This window comes from Myotis yumanensis, unplaced genomic scaffold, assembly GCF_028538775.1.
Source record: "Myotis yumanensis isolate MYYU_CA2020_CCGP unplaced genomic scaffold, mMyoYum1.0.hap1 SCAF_13, whole genome shotgun sequence".
Taxonomy (NCBI): domain Eukaryota; kingdom Metazoa; phylum Chordata; class Mammalia; order Chiroptera; family Vespertilionidae; genus Myotis; species Myotis yumanensis.
The window spans coordinates 29,245,507-29,261,678 of record NW_027223764.1 but is presented as its reverse complement, the minus strand read 5'-3'; the positions used below and the strand labels follow the sequence as shown (position 1 = coordinate 29,261,678).

The window sequence follows — 16,172 nt, the reverse complement described above, 5'->3', positions numbered from 1 at the left end:
TGCAATGTTAACGTTGCAAGCAGAGTATAAACCCTTATGTGAGTGATCAATTTCTCATGAAAGCTCTACTGAAAGGTATTTATATTTATATTCTGAATAAGCTGATCATTAGCAGGAAGATAAAAAATAATCTTAAAACAACTCAAAGTCATCAGAGAAGGCTCTATGTTAGGAATATGAAATCTAAAGCAAGAATCCTGAGCTCAAATCTGGATTTCACTTACTGTGCAAACTAACTGTACCTTTCGGGGTCTCAGTGTTTCCTCTGCAAAATTAGACTCGTAATAGAAACTACCTCATTGGGATATCATGAGCATACAAGTATCAATGCATATATTTAAAATAAGTACCTGGCATACTGCTAATAATATATAATAGCCAGTAAAATTGAGCACCAAAAAATCTCTTCTTTAGCCACTGTCTTAATATAGGAAAATTGACTGATACAGAACAGGTCTAAAGTCATTGGATGGGGAGTTTACAACACCAATTATCACTGTTCTTGAGTATTTGCTGCTTCTTGCTACAAGGGCTAACTAACTCCCACAAGTCAGCTTTGAAGAGTCTGATGCTAATGTCTGTTCTTTTCACTTTTTCTATGCTTCTCCCAAATGTATGGAGAAATTACCCTTTTATTGCCTGCCAATCAAAACTCTCCCTTTTTTTTCATCAGGAAGTGAAATGACCACAAATCATTTCAGCCTTCAGTTCTTGGTGGCCCTGTTTATTGTTTCATGATTTCTCTTGTACTGAGGCATTTGGAATTTGGAAGGCTTCTAGAAAGCTGGTTTCCATTCGTTGATCAGATCTATATTGAGAACCTCCCATGTATAAATACATTTGTAACTGATTTTAAAAATCAAATGAAAACCTTGTCTCAAATATGTTTCCATGCTATATGACAAATCAACAATATATGGACACAAAATATGTATCAGCAACATGGTTTCATCACTAAATTTTGATGTAGGCAATTTGAGAATTTTAAAATACTCTTTTAGAAAGCAGTCACAAAGCATTATATTAGGGTGAAACAATGAAAAATTGCTATTGGAATTGGAAATGACAATGTAAATTTGAGCTAAAACAGAAATGACAACTTGTTTTATCAACACTTAGAAAGTGGCTTAAAGAAATAAATCACTGCCTCATAGCTTTTTGAAATGATAAATTATGCTTTGATTTGTGTCATTTTAATTAAAACAAGTAAGGAGTAGGTTCTTATACCTTTCAGAGAATGGGTTGCTATTTTAGCTAGGTGGCAGTATATAACAACGATTTTACTGAGAGAATTAGATGGTTAAGTATACATATTGATAGAGACATATTAAAACTTAATCATAATGTGCAATCTACCTGTCATAAACTGAATCTAGAAATGGCTGAATATAACAAAGACAAAGCATCTTTTACCCAAAGGTAAATTCCCTCCTTTCACTGACTGGTAACAGCATCATTAATGAGTGTATAAACATGAAGTATCTCACAACCTGTGCAGGTTTCCTGCCGTTTTAAAGTTTTGGGGGTGGGGGTAAATTCTTATAAAAATAGACTCACTCCCTTGGAGTACTTTCAATTGGTATCATCTATTATTAGATCATTTCAGATGGAATAGAAATAATCACCCTCCATAGGGCTTCCGGTCAAGAGAGGGAGTAGTGAAATATCCTCACCTCTTCCCATGACCACAGCAAAATTACAACTAAATTATAGAACCACCTGAAGTCTAGCTGAACACAAGCCCTATAACTAAGGGTATAAAGAGGAAGCTGTGAAAAGGCCGGGAGTGGCAGGTATAGGAAAGAGCAGGTCCCATTCCCAGGTGTGACAGTGAAGAATCCAGAGGGACATCTTGGCTGTGGAGGTCCCCTCTGAGGAGGTATGGAGCCCAGCCCCATACCCAGCTCCCCGCCCAGGACACCAGTGTCAGCAAGAGGAGTCCCCATTACATAAGGCGATGAAAACTCGTGGTGATTGCATTCTGAGCGAGACTGAGGACCACTGGAGTCCCAGGCATTCCTCCTTAGGGGCTGAGCATGGATTTGCTCACTCACAAACTCACTAGTTTTGGGCTTCAGTGCAGAGGCAGCAGCCCAGTGACAGGCACATATGGGTAGGAACTGAGTTAACTGGCTTCAGGGTGAAGGCTGGAGGAGTAAGGGTTGGGGCAGCTGTCTCTGGAGACTGAAGCGCTGGTAGGCACAGGCAAGTGCCAAATCTGCATTAACCTGGATTATATCATTCTCCTCACCCTGAGACTCTGCCACACCCAACTCACTTGTCCGGCTGAACCTCTTCCAACGGCTCCCCCACGCAAGGGGCCTGTTCCAACTCAGGCTGCAGATTTTCCTAAAACCTCCCAAAGGTCCACAAACCCCGACAAGCCGCAGCCAAACTCTGTGCCCTTTATTTCTTGCTAAGTGCTCTCAAACCTGGCACAGGAGGTGACCAGTCTCACTTTGCATTTTAACTCCCATCAGGTGGCTCCAAGCCTGGTGTAAGCTACGGCCACTGTGGGCCAAGAGCATAGCTTCAACTAAGTGGCCATAAACCCAGCACAATGATGGCTGGCCTCTGCCCACACTGTGGTGCCCACCACAGGGTGTTAAGCCCGGTACTAGTGGCAACCAGCCTCGGTTCACAGCATAGCTTTCCCCAGGTGCCTCCAAGCCGAGCACCAGCAGCAACCAACCATAGATCACTTAGCAGCTTCCACTGGGTGGCCTCAGGCTGGGCACAAGCAGCAGCTGACTTTGGCCTGCACTGGAGAACCTCCAGAACCCCTACCCCTGGTGGCCAGCTTCAGAACACACCAGAGCTCCGCCTCACCAGCTCCACAAATGACAAACCCAAAGTGTAGACCAGGCTGGCACCGGAGCCTCCCTCAGACACCTCTTGCTCCATGGGGTCAGCTCCTGCACAACAGCCTGTCCTCTGCAGTAACGGCCGGTCCTCACAGTCAGCCTGAGAATCAATTCCCCAGTGATACGTCAACCGCAATCAAAACCACTACAAAAGGAGGGTGCCAACACCATAGCTTTGATTCTCTTGGACCTCAATCCTCAATGCCAAAGCGATATATTCTCTTGTATGCTTGTATTTACCTTAAGTTAGATACCATAATACAATTAGGAATGAGACTTTAAATCAGTATCTTGCAAAGAAGCACTTGTTCTATTCTGGGATATCTACAAAGTAACAAGTTGTCAAAAAATAAGGTGGCATTCTGGGAACATCAAGGCTATGGTTTCAGAAAGAGTGGGAGAGAGGAGACTATAACAAAGAGAAAAAAATGTCTAAAGCTGAATGTTGAAAGGAACAAGGATGAGTTTTAAATGTTATTAGATCATAAATAGAAAATGATCAAATGATCATTTATAGGAAGAAATTGTGGTCTTTCTTTTAAATAAACATTTAGGGTAGGTAATAATCCCCTGAGACATTTTATAGAATGTATTTTTAAAGGAGACTGTTTGCTAATTGTGCAAATATGAGATGGAAAATTAATTTTGCATAATTAAAAGAAACAAATAAGCACCAACTAGACCAACTTTACTTTCCCTGAAAGGACAAAAAGAAGTAACTCTAAATGAGACTGTGTACATGAAATACTGCTTATAAATGGATTGATTTTCTTTTTCCCAAGACCAGCTAAGGCCTGAAAGGGATGGCTGGAAACTTTTATTAATTTTGAAACCAAGGAGTAATGTAAAGTTAGAGGAAAAAGTTACTTTGGCAAAAATTTCCAGTGTCAGGAAAGATAGCCCATCTGGAGAAGGAATGGAGCAAAGATCTGATAGTGAATCCAGGTTGCAACTCAGGTTGCAACTGTACAGTTGCTCTTTCTCCTCATGTTACAAGCAATGAGTTAAATTCTAGGTATATAGTTGTCTGATACATACAACTTTCTTTATACATACCTCACTAGGTGCCATCCTTTTTTAAAATATATCTTTATTGAGTTCAGAGAGGAAGGGAGAGAGAGAGATAGAAACATCAATGATAAGAGAGAATCATTGATTGCTGACTTCTGCAGGACCCCTACTGGAGATCAATTTGGCAACCCAGGCACTTGCCCTTGACCGGAATTGAACCTGGGACCCTTCAGTCCGCAGGCCGACAACCTATCCACTGAGCCAAACCAGCTAGGGCGAGTAGGTGCCATTCTTATTGTGGTCATGGTCTAATCATATATTATTAGTTATAAATCTGAAACAGTGAGTTTCATAGTTATAGTGAATTATATGTGCGTGGTAGGTTGTGCTCCATATTTACATTACCTTTTGATAGATAAGCACATGTAAAATGTAAATATGACTTTTATACTTCATAATAATTGACTCTTTTTAGACCATCATAGTCAACTACATTGTCAAAGACATGATAGAAATTTCTTAAAGCTCCTACCTATCCCTGAGAATGGTCCACAGCTCTCCACCTAGACAAGCTTCCATCAACATATACAAATATTTGCTGTCCTTAAATGTTCTGTATAGTCTGTGAATTGCAAACAAGAAAACAAAGGTTACAAACATTATTGCCTTTGAGAAGCATGTAAATGTTTTGAGTGCCATGATTACAGTCTTATTCTTGCTTTGCCAAGCTTGAAATTTTATTAAAAAGATGAGAGAGATCTGAATTTGCAAATAAGAAACAGGAGGTAATGGCTCCTGACTAAGACTCACACACTGTCGTCGGGGGCTAGTCTCTCCTCTGAAATGTATTGATCCGTCATTATGGACACAGAGGCCTTCTTAGTATTCCTCTAATTACAATTTGGTTGATGTTTCAAGCATGAACTCTTGAGCAATATTTAGTGGTTATAAATATGCTGTACATAGAGGTAAAGTAGGTTATGTTTTACAAATATAAGGTATGAAATTTGTGTGCTGTTCCCTTAATATATTCATGTTGTAATCTGTTTTCAGCAAATGCCACAGGCAAATTAATTAGAAAAGCTTCTGCATTTAAAGAAACTCCCCATTATTCTCTTATTAGTGCTTAGGTTGAGTAGTCATTGCATTTTTAGAAAATATTTAAAATGCTCAAATACTTAAAGATAAAATAGTCTGATAAAGTCTATGCAGAGTTTTGGAGTAAAAGAGAGGATAAAAAAGAAATGTTAGACACTCTGATTTTCCCTTTGGGAAAAGCATGTTCTTTTCCCAGAATCTGATTCTCTTGGGGGAAAAAAAAGATAGTCAACTTCTTTCCAAAATCTTTCTTAAAATCAGATTTAAAATGATTCTGTGTGTGAATGAAATGTGTGGTGGTGCATGTAAGTGGCAGGGGTTTTGCGGTTGATTTGCACTTGGAGTTGGGGCTGTAGTCCCTGGGGCAGGATCCTCACCTCACTATGAAGTCAGAGTGAGCCCCCTGCATGATCTGCTTCTCGGAGCGGATGTGCTCCTGTTGTCTTGTATCCACAATGTGGCGTTTCTTGAGAATCTTCATTGCAAAGGTTTTGGATTCTTCACTTTTCAACTGGACCTTAAAGAGAGGTGGAAGGAAGTCAGAAAATGACTATAGTGTTAATACACTGAGTTCATTCTCAATCCCAAATTAACAGGTGCATGGAGCACTGAAGTGACACCCAACCACCACCTGAATCACACAGTAAATCCTTGCTGGAGCTGGGTTTAACATCCAGACTCACAACTATTGTCCAGTCTCATCGCACTAGATCAGATGAATTTTAATTTCACTGCATTCCCAAATAATTTTGTGCCCACTTGAATTAGAAGGGAAATATACTTGACTCTCATCTCATTTAATATGCCTGAGTATACTTGATAGTTTTTCTCCTTCAATCAAAACAGTAGAAACCCATCTTCTCCAATTTTACTGCAAGTGAGTGTGGCAAAGGTAGGATCATATGGGCCTTTATGTTCTGTCTCTTTAGTCCTGTCCACAACACTTCTCAAGTTGTAAAAGTATATACTTCTATTTCTTCTTTTTTAACCTCCCAGTTTGCCCGTTTTTCCAGTTACAAGGAGGAGAAGAAAAGTGTAGCAAGATGTTTTTTAAGAGATTAAAAAAATAATTTTTTTCAAACATAAGCTTTATTTTCCCCCCCAAGATGGCCTTTTCTCAAGGATTTAGTAATAGAAAGGAAAGAAATTCTGGTATCTAGAGATAAGTTAGACCTATTAGCATATTTTGGAGCAGAGGAAAGAGATGATTTAGCACTATCATTTTAATAACAATAGAATACGGTTATTGATTTCAAAACCTTTGGAGAACGTGTTCCACAACAGTATTTCTACCTTCCTTGCAATGATGGGCTACTGAAAAGAGGCTGTACTCTGAACGTTAGTAATTCTAATCGTATATTAAATATCCTGGGTCTAAAGGAATTCTTTTATAATCTCATACCTGATTTCTGATGTGTTATGGAATTGTGCACCTGAAATCTGGATAATTTTGTTAACCAGAATCACCCCAGTAAATTCAATAAAAAGGATTAAAAATTTACAACTAATTAGATGCTTTCCTATTAGGACACATCTAGGGAAATTGATTAAAAAATATTTCAAGAGATATTGAAAACTTTTTCTTCTCAGATATGCATGATAGCTTTAATCCTCTTGGACCTCAATCCTTACTCCTTAGGTGTACTAACTGGGAGACCTAAGCTGTGCCTTGATGTCCCCAAGGCCTTCCTGCCTCTGTTGCATCCCCACATGGCTCCCTGGGGCTCTTGAGTCCTCAGGCAGGCTGGTGATCTGTGTTTATTGTTTTACATAAAAATTTAACAAGGTGGCTGGTAATGAAAATGTGAGATAGTAGAAGTAATCACTTAATAGCAATTTTAAAGTGTTATCATCTAGGGCTCTCCCTCAACAGAATCCTCAAGATAATGCCAAACGGCCCACATTATTCGGTAATAATGAAAGCCTTGAGGAAATAACATGACAAGCTATATCGTATTTTCAGCTGAAATATCACAGTCCCCTCTTTAGTCGTGAATTGTTTAGGCTTCATCTGCAGGGATAGCAAAGTTCTTAAGAGCCTTCTTCAAATACACATGTACAAATCGAATTAATGTGGCAAGTTCCTTAGAAGAGAATATGAGGGCACTTCAAATAAATGGGCCACAGTTTGCTGCCAGCATTACTGAATTTCTATGACAGGCTAGAGGGGGAGAATGGATAATTGAAAATGCCTTAAGCCAAAGACACTCTACTCCATCTGTGAAACTCTTTAAAAGGACCGATTAGTGTGAGACAAATGAATTCCATTGTAGTACATAGTAGAGCACAAAATGTGAAAACCTGCTTCTAAAATCTGGGCAGATAGGAACAATGGCATGAAAAATGAGCTGTGTTACTCGAATTTAGAGAAGAAACAAAATTATATTTCTCTTTAGAGTCTTAGTTAAATGACTGAATACTCTTGTGTACTTCACACATCGAGTGTAAAAATATTCTCTTTAGTTATAACACATTTTCACTGTGCACTGGGTGGGAGAAAAGAATTCAGCCTTTAGGGTCACAGGTCTGGACTTCAATCCTGACTTCAATTAAGGTCTTGCTGTCTCTTACAGAGTTATTGTAACCTTAAATTGGAAAGTGCCCCCAAATGGGCATTCCTTGATTATCTCTCTTCTCTTTAAAACAAAGCCAGATCAAGTCATGACTCCTTTGCTCAAAACCCTCCAGTGGCTTCAGATCTCACTCGTGGCAAAGACAAAACTGTCACAAAGGCCTATAAGGTCCTACACCACCTGGACCCCTGCTACTCACAAGCCTCACTTCTCTGTCAGTCACAATGGCCACCTTGCTGGTCCTTGAGTATATACCAAACAAGCTTTCGGGGCAGCTCTTGGCCCAGGCTATTTGCTTGTGCCTGAATATTCTTCACAGACATCCCCAAGAGTCAGCCTCTCAGTTCCCTGAGTTCTTTGCTCAAATGTTTCCTAATTAGAGTCTCTCTTCACACAAGTCTACGTAAAAGTAGAACCACCCCCTTCTCCCTTTAGTGTTCTCTATAGCTCTCATCACAAGCTAATGCACTCAATCATTTAGTTACTTACTTATTTAGTATTTTTCTCCTCTTACAAGTGTGAAAGCAACCTGAGATTGATGATTCTTTTTATTTACTCTGCCTGACAGAGAGTAAATGCTCATGAAATATTTGTTGACTAAGCGAATCAAGGAAAGCATGAAATAAACCAGGATTATTTATCACTGGCAAAGCCATCACAGCATCTAAGCTCCACACTTAACAGGAGAAAAACCAGGGAAGCTGCGATGACAAGCATGTAATATTTGGTATCTTTCTTCTTTCCAAAAGTACCCTCAGTTATGCATCAGAAGGGAAGAAAAGATTTAATGCCCAACAGGAAATATACATGACAAAAGATTTATATGATTAGCCCTGAATTTTCCAATTCTATAAGATGTTTTAACTTTGTCTTCCTTGAATGACTAACATGTGATATTCTCAATTATAAGTATTCTAGATTTAATACAATCATATCTAGGATAGTGTCCACTTGACTGCCGACTAGCTCCTGGGTTAGCTCTTGGGAATATGGCCATCTCTTTAGACTCTTTTTCTAGCCTTCACAACTCTCTAGTCATCTTTAATTAATAAATTCTATAATTCCAAGTATATTTATCATTTCTTTATAATAAACAGCGTATTGCTGTTTTAACTACACCCATATGTTTATGTCACTCTAGCCAGGATATTAGGTTAAAAATTTTACCTACTTTGCTATTTCCTAAATAGTTTTGAACTTTATATTGGGAAGAATTTAGGGACATAAGTGAAGTCATCAAGAGGAAGTCAGAGAGAAAGAGGGAAAAAACCTTCATTAACCATAAACTGCTGGGCACGTCCGTAAACATTATTTCATTTAGTCCTAACGTCAACTTTCAACAGCAGAAGGGAGGTTTTGTTGTGTTTTTACAAATGCTTCATAATCAATAACAACAGCAGCTAATGTTTGCAATGATCTTATTTAGGTGTCACGAGCAGTATAGTGTAAGTTTTCTTACTTAATCTTCCTGGCAACCCTTTGAAGATACAATTATCATCGCATTTTTCAGAGGAGCAAATTAAGGATCACCAGAAAGGATAATATATGGCCCCAGGCCAGAAAGCGATCAAGGGGCAGAACTGGATCTTTTTGGCCCAAGCTATTTCCATTATGTGCTACTGCCCATCAGCTGAATAAAGCATAGTGATTGATGCTGTACAAATGAGAGTTCAATGGAATTGGCTAACTCATAGACTCTGTGGGAAAAGCTGAATCATGTATCATTACCTTTAAGCTTCACTCATGCTAGACATATAGTTTGAGAAACCAGCCAAAACCTCGCTTTCATTTTCCTAGGCACTTACAGAGACCTCAATATGTTATCAGAGACCTGGGCACGTTGGTGCTTAAATCCTACAAGGAGAAGCCAAGGGTGGATGGGGGGAGTAGGGGAGAGAGAAGAGAGTGATAACAGATGATTGGGGGCAGATGGCTGCTGCCAATGGGAAGTAGGTAGAAGCTACAGAGATCTTTGGGAGTCAGTCTTATTGGTTGCCAATTCAATAAATATGAATTAATTACAAACAGTTTACAGAAACCTACAGCCTATCTACTAAGGCTTTCTGTTTCATCTTTGCTTGAGTGCAGGCAGCCCTAGAATCAGAACCACTGTTTGCACTTGCAAAGCCCTCACTAGTTCCTTAAGGCATAGCACTTAGTCAGAATGTCTACTTCCGTTTTAAACTAGAATGCCACAGACTCACAGAATCCCAGCACCTAACAGGGAAGTCAGAGCACCGAGGACCACTGGTGGGAGCTAACTCAACAAAGTTGGTCTGTTATGCGGAAGCTGATTCTCTGAATAAAGTCCAAGGAACATGTTCATGACAAATCATCCCCTGATAAACTGACAGCTGCCTCAAGATCACTGAAAAATGTTCAACTCTCAGATGAGCTATGCCAAATTGCCGGAGTGTGCTTCTCTCCACTCTGGTTATAGTTCTTAATCAGATTCACCGTATTAGGCAAAGGGCTCATAATAAAACTTTCACAACCAAGTAAACCAGTAAACTAACTCTCAGATTTTCTACTCATGCATAAGCTCTAGGATGTTTTGTCTGCATCATTTCCCAATATTCCTCTATTGCCAGACAACTCTGTTCAGTCCTATAAGATACTGCCCTTAAACTCCACGTTCAGAAAAAACATCACTGGATCAGTTCTGTAGCAGCAACAATGCTGAAGCAAGGTATAAAGTAGCCATAAAATTCTAGAGGAAGGAAAGGCTTGCAGCTGCTATACATTAAACCCATGGATCCACATTGAACTAGATTTACAATTATACATGTCAAAATTAAAAACATTTAGTGTAAAACAAGGTTTTAGCATAAGAAAATATGAACCAGAAAGGGCTAATCTTTAGAGATAGCAAATAAGTTAGTAGTTGCCTGAAGTGGGGGTGGGAATGGAAAGTATTTGCAAATAGGCCCAGGGGTTATTATAGGAGAGAAAAATGTTCTAAAACTGGACTGTGGTGATGGTTGAACAATTTTATGGTATGTAAATTATACCTCAACAAAGCTTTTAAAGAATTTTAAAAAGAGAAAAATGCCAGAAAATATGTATACTGATATTTTTCTAGTTCTAGTTTTCATAGATTTTTTAAAATTTACACTCTAAAGAATTAAATGCCCAAAAAGCCTTTCCTTCTATGCTTATCTTTACCCCTTCAATAAAATTTTCTTAATTAATCAAGACTATATTTCATTTTTACACTAGTTTCTATGAACTACTAATATTTTTATTAAAAATTATCTTATTATTATTAATTCAAATTTCTAAATAAAAGAAAGGTCCTCATTTCCTAAAAAGAGTGGATCATGGGTCGATTTAAGCAAAATGTACATAATTACCACAAAATTCTTTTAAATTATCTAGTCAAAATAATAGGTATTTACTGAGCAATGCCTTATAGTATTTTAATAATGTACATATTACAATCATATGCAAGTTTATGTGATCTTCTTGATCCTCATATTCCTCACTTATAAAATAGAAATAAAACCACCTTATGGTATATACACAGATCTTACAGAGTGTAAAATCAAATCAGATAGTGTATGTGAAAATAGTTTGAAAATTTAAAAGTGCTACACTGGAGCTCTAGCCGGTTTGGCTCAGTGGATGGAACTTTGGCCAGTGAACTGATAGGTCCTTTCAATTTCAGTCAAGGGCATGCGCACGAGGTGCTGGCTCAATTCCCAGTAGGGGGCATGCAGGAGGCAGCCGATCAATGATTCTCATCATTGATGTTTCTCTCTCTCTCACACTTCCTCTCTGAAATCAATTAAAAATATATATATTTTAAAAAGTGCTATCGCTTCTCGGCCTTTTGGCTAAGATCAAGTGTAAAAGTGCTACACAAGAATTATCTTATTATTATGACATCTAAAATATGGGGGAATGCTAATTAAGAAGATACTTGTAAAATAATATGTACAATGTCTGAATGAAGAAGAAGGTATAGGAAAAAAATCTGTCTAAATTTAAGGAAGTTATAATTTCACAGAGAATGAAAAAGGAATGTTATTACTATGACTCAAATAATTCTTTGGATATGACATTATCAGGAGGACCTGACTTACTATACTCATGAAAGAAAGTGAATTTTTTAAAGTGCACAGAAAGCTTCTATTCTATAAATTAGTCTTGAATTTTATTCCTCAACATTCCCTACCAAAAAAGTTGTTAATTCTTATATGATAATTACTTTTCTCTGGGTACTATAAATTTTAGGCAAGCATAACTATAATCTTAGGAAGACTCCTGTTTTTTTTTTAAATTCTTTATTGTTTAAAGTACTACATGAGTCTTTTTTTCCCCATTGACCTCCCCCTGCCACCCTCTCCCCCAAGCACACGCCCTCACTCTCCTACTGTCTGTGTCCATTGGTTTTGCTCATATGCATGCATACAAGCCCTTTGGTTGATCTCTTACCCCCATTTTCAATCAGTTGTTAAAATTTCTCTTCTCACTAGCTGTCCAAAATGTTATCTCTGCACTGCACAACACCATCACACATTTTCTTTTCCTCTATCTGGCCCACATCTCCTGATCTCACAGCTCAGTGTTCATGCTAAATGCTATGTGGTTTATGTCCATGGCAAAGGGGGGTAATAATATGAGGAACAGAGTATGACTTAGAGATAAATGAAATGTATACATTTGATAAGCTACCCTGAAACATACAGAATGAACTTTTCTATATTTATTTCCAGAAAGCAAAGTCATTTTATTTAAAAGCACACGGCTATTTCCAACATTACTAACAAGGGACTGTTTTTCCTTCTCATGGAAGGGATCTCTCTTTGAAAGCGTTTATCTAAATTTTTCAGGGACATGGACTACATCTGGGCACAAAGTAAACTGCCCTATTCAGAAGAGAAATTATGATGTTTATCTCTGGGATCAGCGCCACCTAAAAATAGCCTGTCTAGTCACCTTACAGTGGATTCTTTTATTTCATGGATGGAAGTTTAGAGCTGAATCTGTGTTTATATGCTTTCATCACTTGATCTAATACCCCCAAGTGCCTGCTACTTTAAAGTCTAATCTCCTTTAAGAATATAATACAGTTATACTCTGTGAATTGCTATCTAATAATATTTCTCACTGCTCCCCCACACAACTTCTACTCTAGTCAGGCCACCTGCTTTGGCTGCCTGTGAAAACACGTGGCCTTCTGTGTTGTAAACTTTGCCTGGAATGGCCTTTCCCCATCTGTTTACTTAAATCCTAACCTAACCTATTCTCTAAACCTGGCTTGAGTCCTGCGTCTTCTCAGGGTCTTCTCTATTCTATCAACTCCAAATACTCTCTCTGTTTTTTGAAATACTGAGAATCTATCTGCATAATTTAGAATTTACTATAATACTAATGAGTTTCATTTACTATTTTTCATATATGTTGATTCTATCTTCTTAATTAAGAGAAGACAGACATCCTTTGAGGGCAGAAATCATAGCTGATGTTTCTATATCCCACAAGATATATTTAGGGAATTTCTTAATAATGAAATGTTGCTGAATGTGATGTGCCCATAAATTCACTTGGTTTTAAAAAAATCAAATTTATGTCACAGAAACCAAATAGGCAACTATGACCAAGTGTTAACTTTTGGATGAAGTGTTTTATCGCCAGCTACTGAAGCCTTGGGAAGACATGTCTAGTGACTTCTAGATTTACATTGATCTTTCTAGAATAACATGGAGGTTTGGAGGAGGAATTGTTTTAGTTAACTGTAGGACACTGATTTCAAACACTTTTAATGAAAAGTATTCATTTTAAAAGATAGCTGGTATATAAAATGTGTATAACAGCAAAAGATGTGTAAGAAAGTGGCTGTTCTATTTGGCATCCTCGTGTAGTCAAATTTTTAAAACTATCATTGTACAAAGAATATAGTCTACTGTAACAAGATGAATTGAGGCATATCTTACTTTATTAGCATATGTCAAAGTAGAGATTGACTTTACTACCTGTGGTTGCAGCTTAGAAACTGTCCTGTGGTTAGATGTTTTAGGAGTCCCATTCTATTGGGACTGCACCTATTCTGCTCAATGACCACTTTTTGGATTAGATTTTCATCAGCTATCTAATGTATTTCTTTTAGCAATCAGGACTATTCATCACAGTTAATCATGTGCGTCAGTTTTAATTCTTTTGAAGAGTAAACATAAAATGAGGAGGGCCTATTTAGTAATAAACCCAGTGGGGTACACCTAGACAAAGGCTGTGTTACATTGAGACAAACTTTGTGTTTTCAACCACTGTCGAGTCCTTATTCACTTTGGGCACAGAGGACCCAAGGCCTTAGGGCAGCAGGGTTTCCCCCAGGCACCCTCTGCAGCCAGCATCACCGTGGAAAACCAATAGCAAGGCTGCCCGGCGGTCCCTGAGCTATTCTATTTCATTGCCGTGTGGCTTGGCAGTAAGAAGCTCTTGAAATGTTTTTGTGTTATGTGGGGTTTCGCTTTGGAGTTAAGCTGCCCGCTTTTCATGATCATAAAATAAAACTCTGTTGATTGAGCAAAGGGTTTATCACTTAATTTCTTGCTTAATCATCTCTTAGGTTCCTTTTTTTTTCCCCCCAATTGGTTTACATAGCTCTCCAGGCCTGCTTGCCCGTGATGGACCGTTTCCAGAAAGTTGGCAAAAATACCACGGGAGTGGAGTGGACCCTGTTAAATAAATGTGGTTGCCTGAGTGTGGCAGGCTTCTTGCAACCTGCACATTGCCCCCTCCTGGGCAATCTGACCCTAGGACTGTGGCTCAGAAGGAATGAGAGGTTTCAGAGGGCTGTGGGGAAAACTGGATATGATTCAGTAGTTTGCACCCGAAAATGATTTCTCATTGAGAGGTTAAGATATGGGGCTTTACAATTTAGGAGAGAAATGGACAGATAAGAGCAGACTATTTCAGGTACACAAAGGTTCAGTGTGAGGAAAATTGAAAACTGCTTCCCATCTCCACTCATGACAGATCAGAAATAAAGGAGTTTTAGTGGTTGGGGGAATTTCATACAAGCTATCACCGAAGGTCATTCTTTCTTATGTTGGAGAAATGCTTATAGTCAGGGCTTAGCCTGGAAATGGGAGAAAAAAAGAGCATAAGTATTCCATTCCCTTCCCTTTCTACGGCAATAGCTGGAAATAATAAAGATAGCTGTCATTGGCATATTTTAATATTAATAATTATTATAGGAACATTGGCAATACATACTGACCTATGACATGTGAGGTACCATTTGGGGGGCTTTAATTCATATTCTCTTTGCAATCTTGTGGGATCCATATCCTATGTAACCCTCATTTTAGAGATGAGGAAACTAAGACTCAGAAGGTTTCAGTAAATGACACAGCTGGTAGGGCTGAATCCAGAAGTCTCCGTCCAGTGCTCTAGCTTTTAAGCACCACATTACACTATCTGATTTTTTTTTGCTCCACAGACATTTTACAACCAATAGGAGCAGCAAAAGATTCAGGGAAGGAAAAGCCTCTGAATGTTTGACAGAAGCAAAGATGAATAACACAACTATAGTATTTAATTCTAGGTTTATGTCTATTGCAGGTTCTTGAATTCTAGAAGATTTTTTTTAAACAGAAGTGTACATGTGACAGTTAAGTAACATTTACTTCAGGGGTGGCTGTTGGAGGTAAGGATCTAAATCATTTTAGAAGCCAGATAATAGAAAAAGCTTTTCACTAAAAAATCAGCTCAGCCAGCATGGCTCAGTGATTGAGCATGGACTTATGAACAGGAGGTCATGGTTCGATTCCTGGTCAGGGCACAAGCCTGGGTTGAGGACTCAATCCCCAGTAGGGGGCATGGAGGAGGCAGCCGATCAATGATTCTCTCTTATCATTAATGTTTTTATCTCTCTTTCCTTCTCCCTTCCTCTTTGAGATCTATCTATCTATCTATCTATCTATCTATCTATCTAATTAGTAGTTCTGGGCAATCACAACAGATCTTTCAATGACTGCATGTTCTTAGGTCACTTCTATGTTTTATTCTTGATTTTTTTTCCTGTAAAATGTGGATCATGCCCCATGTTTTCCTCCCAAGATAGCTATCAAGGCAAAATCATATACTGGGTATGAAAACAATTTGAAGATTATAAAGCAGTGTTCAAATGAAAGGCTTATTTTAGTTAGGAAGTAATACCAACTTATTAATAAACATTGTTAGTATCAGTTTCTTAATAAATTATCCTGCAGTAGTTTCATTTTATGAGTCTATCATAATGTTTCTTTTTTTTATGTCAATGACTCAACACTCCCTCTATCCTAGAAATGCCACCTCTTTGAAGAAACATAGTTCCCTGGTGGCCTGAGCACGTACTTCTCAGACTCTGATCATGAGTTTACTTGTTAGTTTACGTAAGTGCCCCTTCCAATAGATGGCAAGTCCATAGAGGTAGTGCAATTTCGGATTAAATTTTATAGATTACAGCAGAGAGCTCACTACATAAGCATATAAAAATGATGGAGAAAGGATATAATCCAAGAAGACAGTAATTATATCTTCCATATCTTTGTTCCTATATTTTGTCCAAGTATGTTGTTCTGGTATAGGAGGTAGTGGATTGCTGGATAAATAGATTTAATATCTGACATTTAATAAA

The 16,172-nt window shown here is 38.2% G+C and overlaps 1 protein-coding gene across 3 annotated transcripts in view; it reads right to left on the bottom strand.

Annotated features, from left to right (window-relative positions):
* Nucleotides 1-16,172, bottom strand: part of PRKG1 (protein kinase cGMP-dependent 1) — a 1,083,951-nt gene that overhangs the window by 18,080 nt on the left and 1,049,699 nt on the right. For all 3 annotated transcript variants that reach the window (XM_070432782.1, XM_070432781.1, XM_070432783.1), the window contains 2 exons: nt 5,351-5,490; nt 4,408-4,497 (listed from right to left, as the gene is read on the bottom strand). In XM_070432782.1, coding sequence (XP_070288883.1) covers nt 4,408-4,497; nt 5,351-5,490 — 230 coding nt within the window. The remainder of the gene's footprint in view (nt 1-4,407; nt 4,498-5,350; nt 5,491-16,172) is intronic.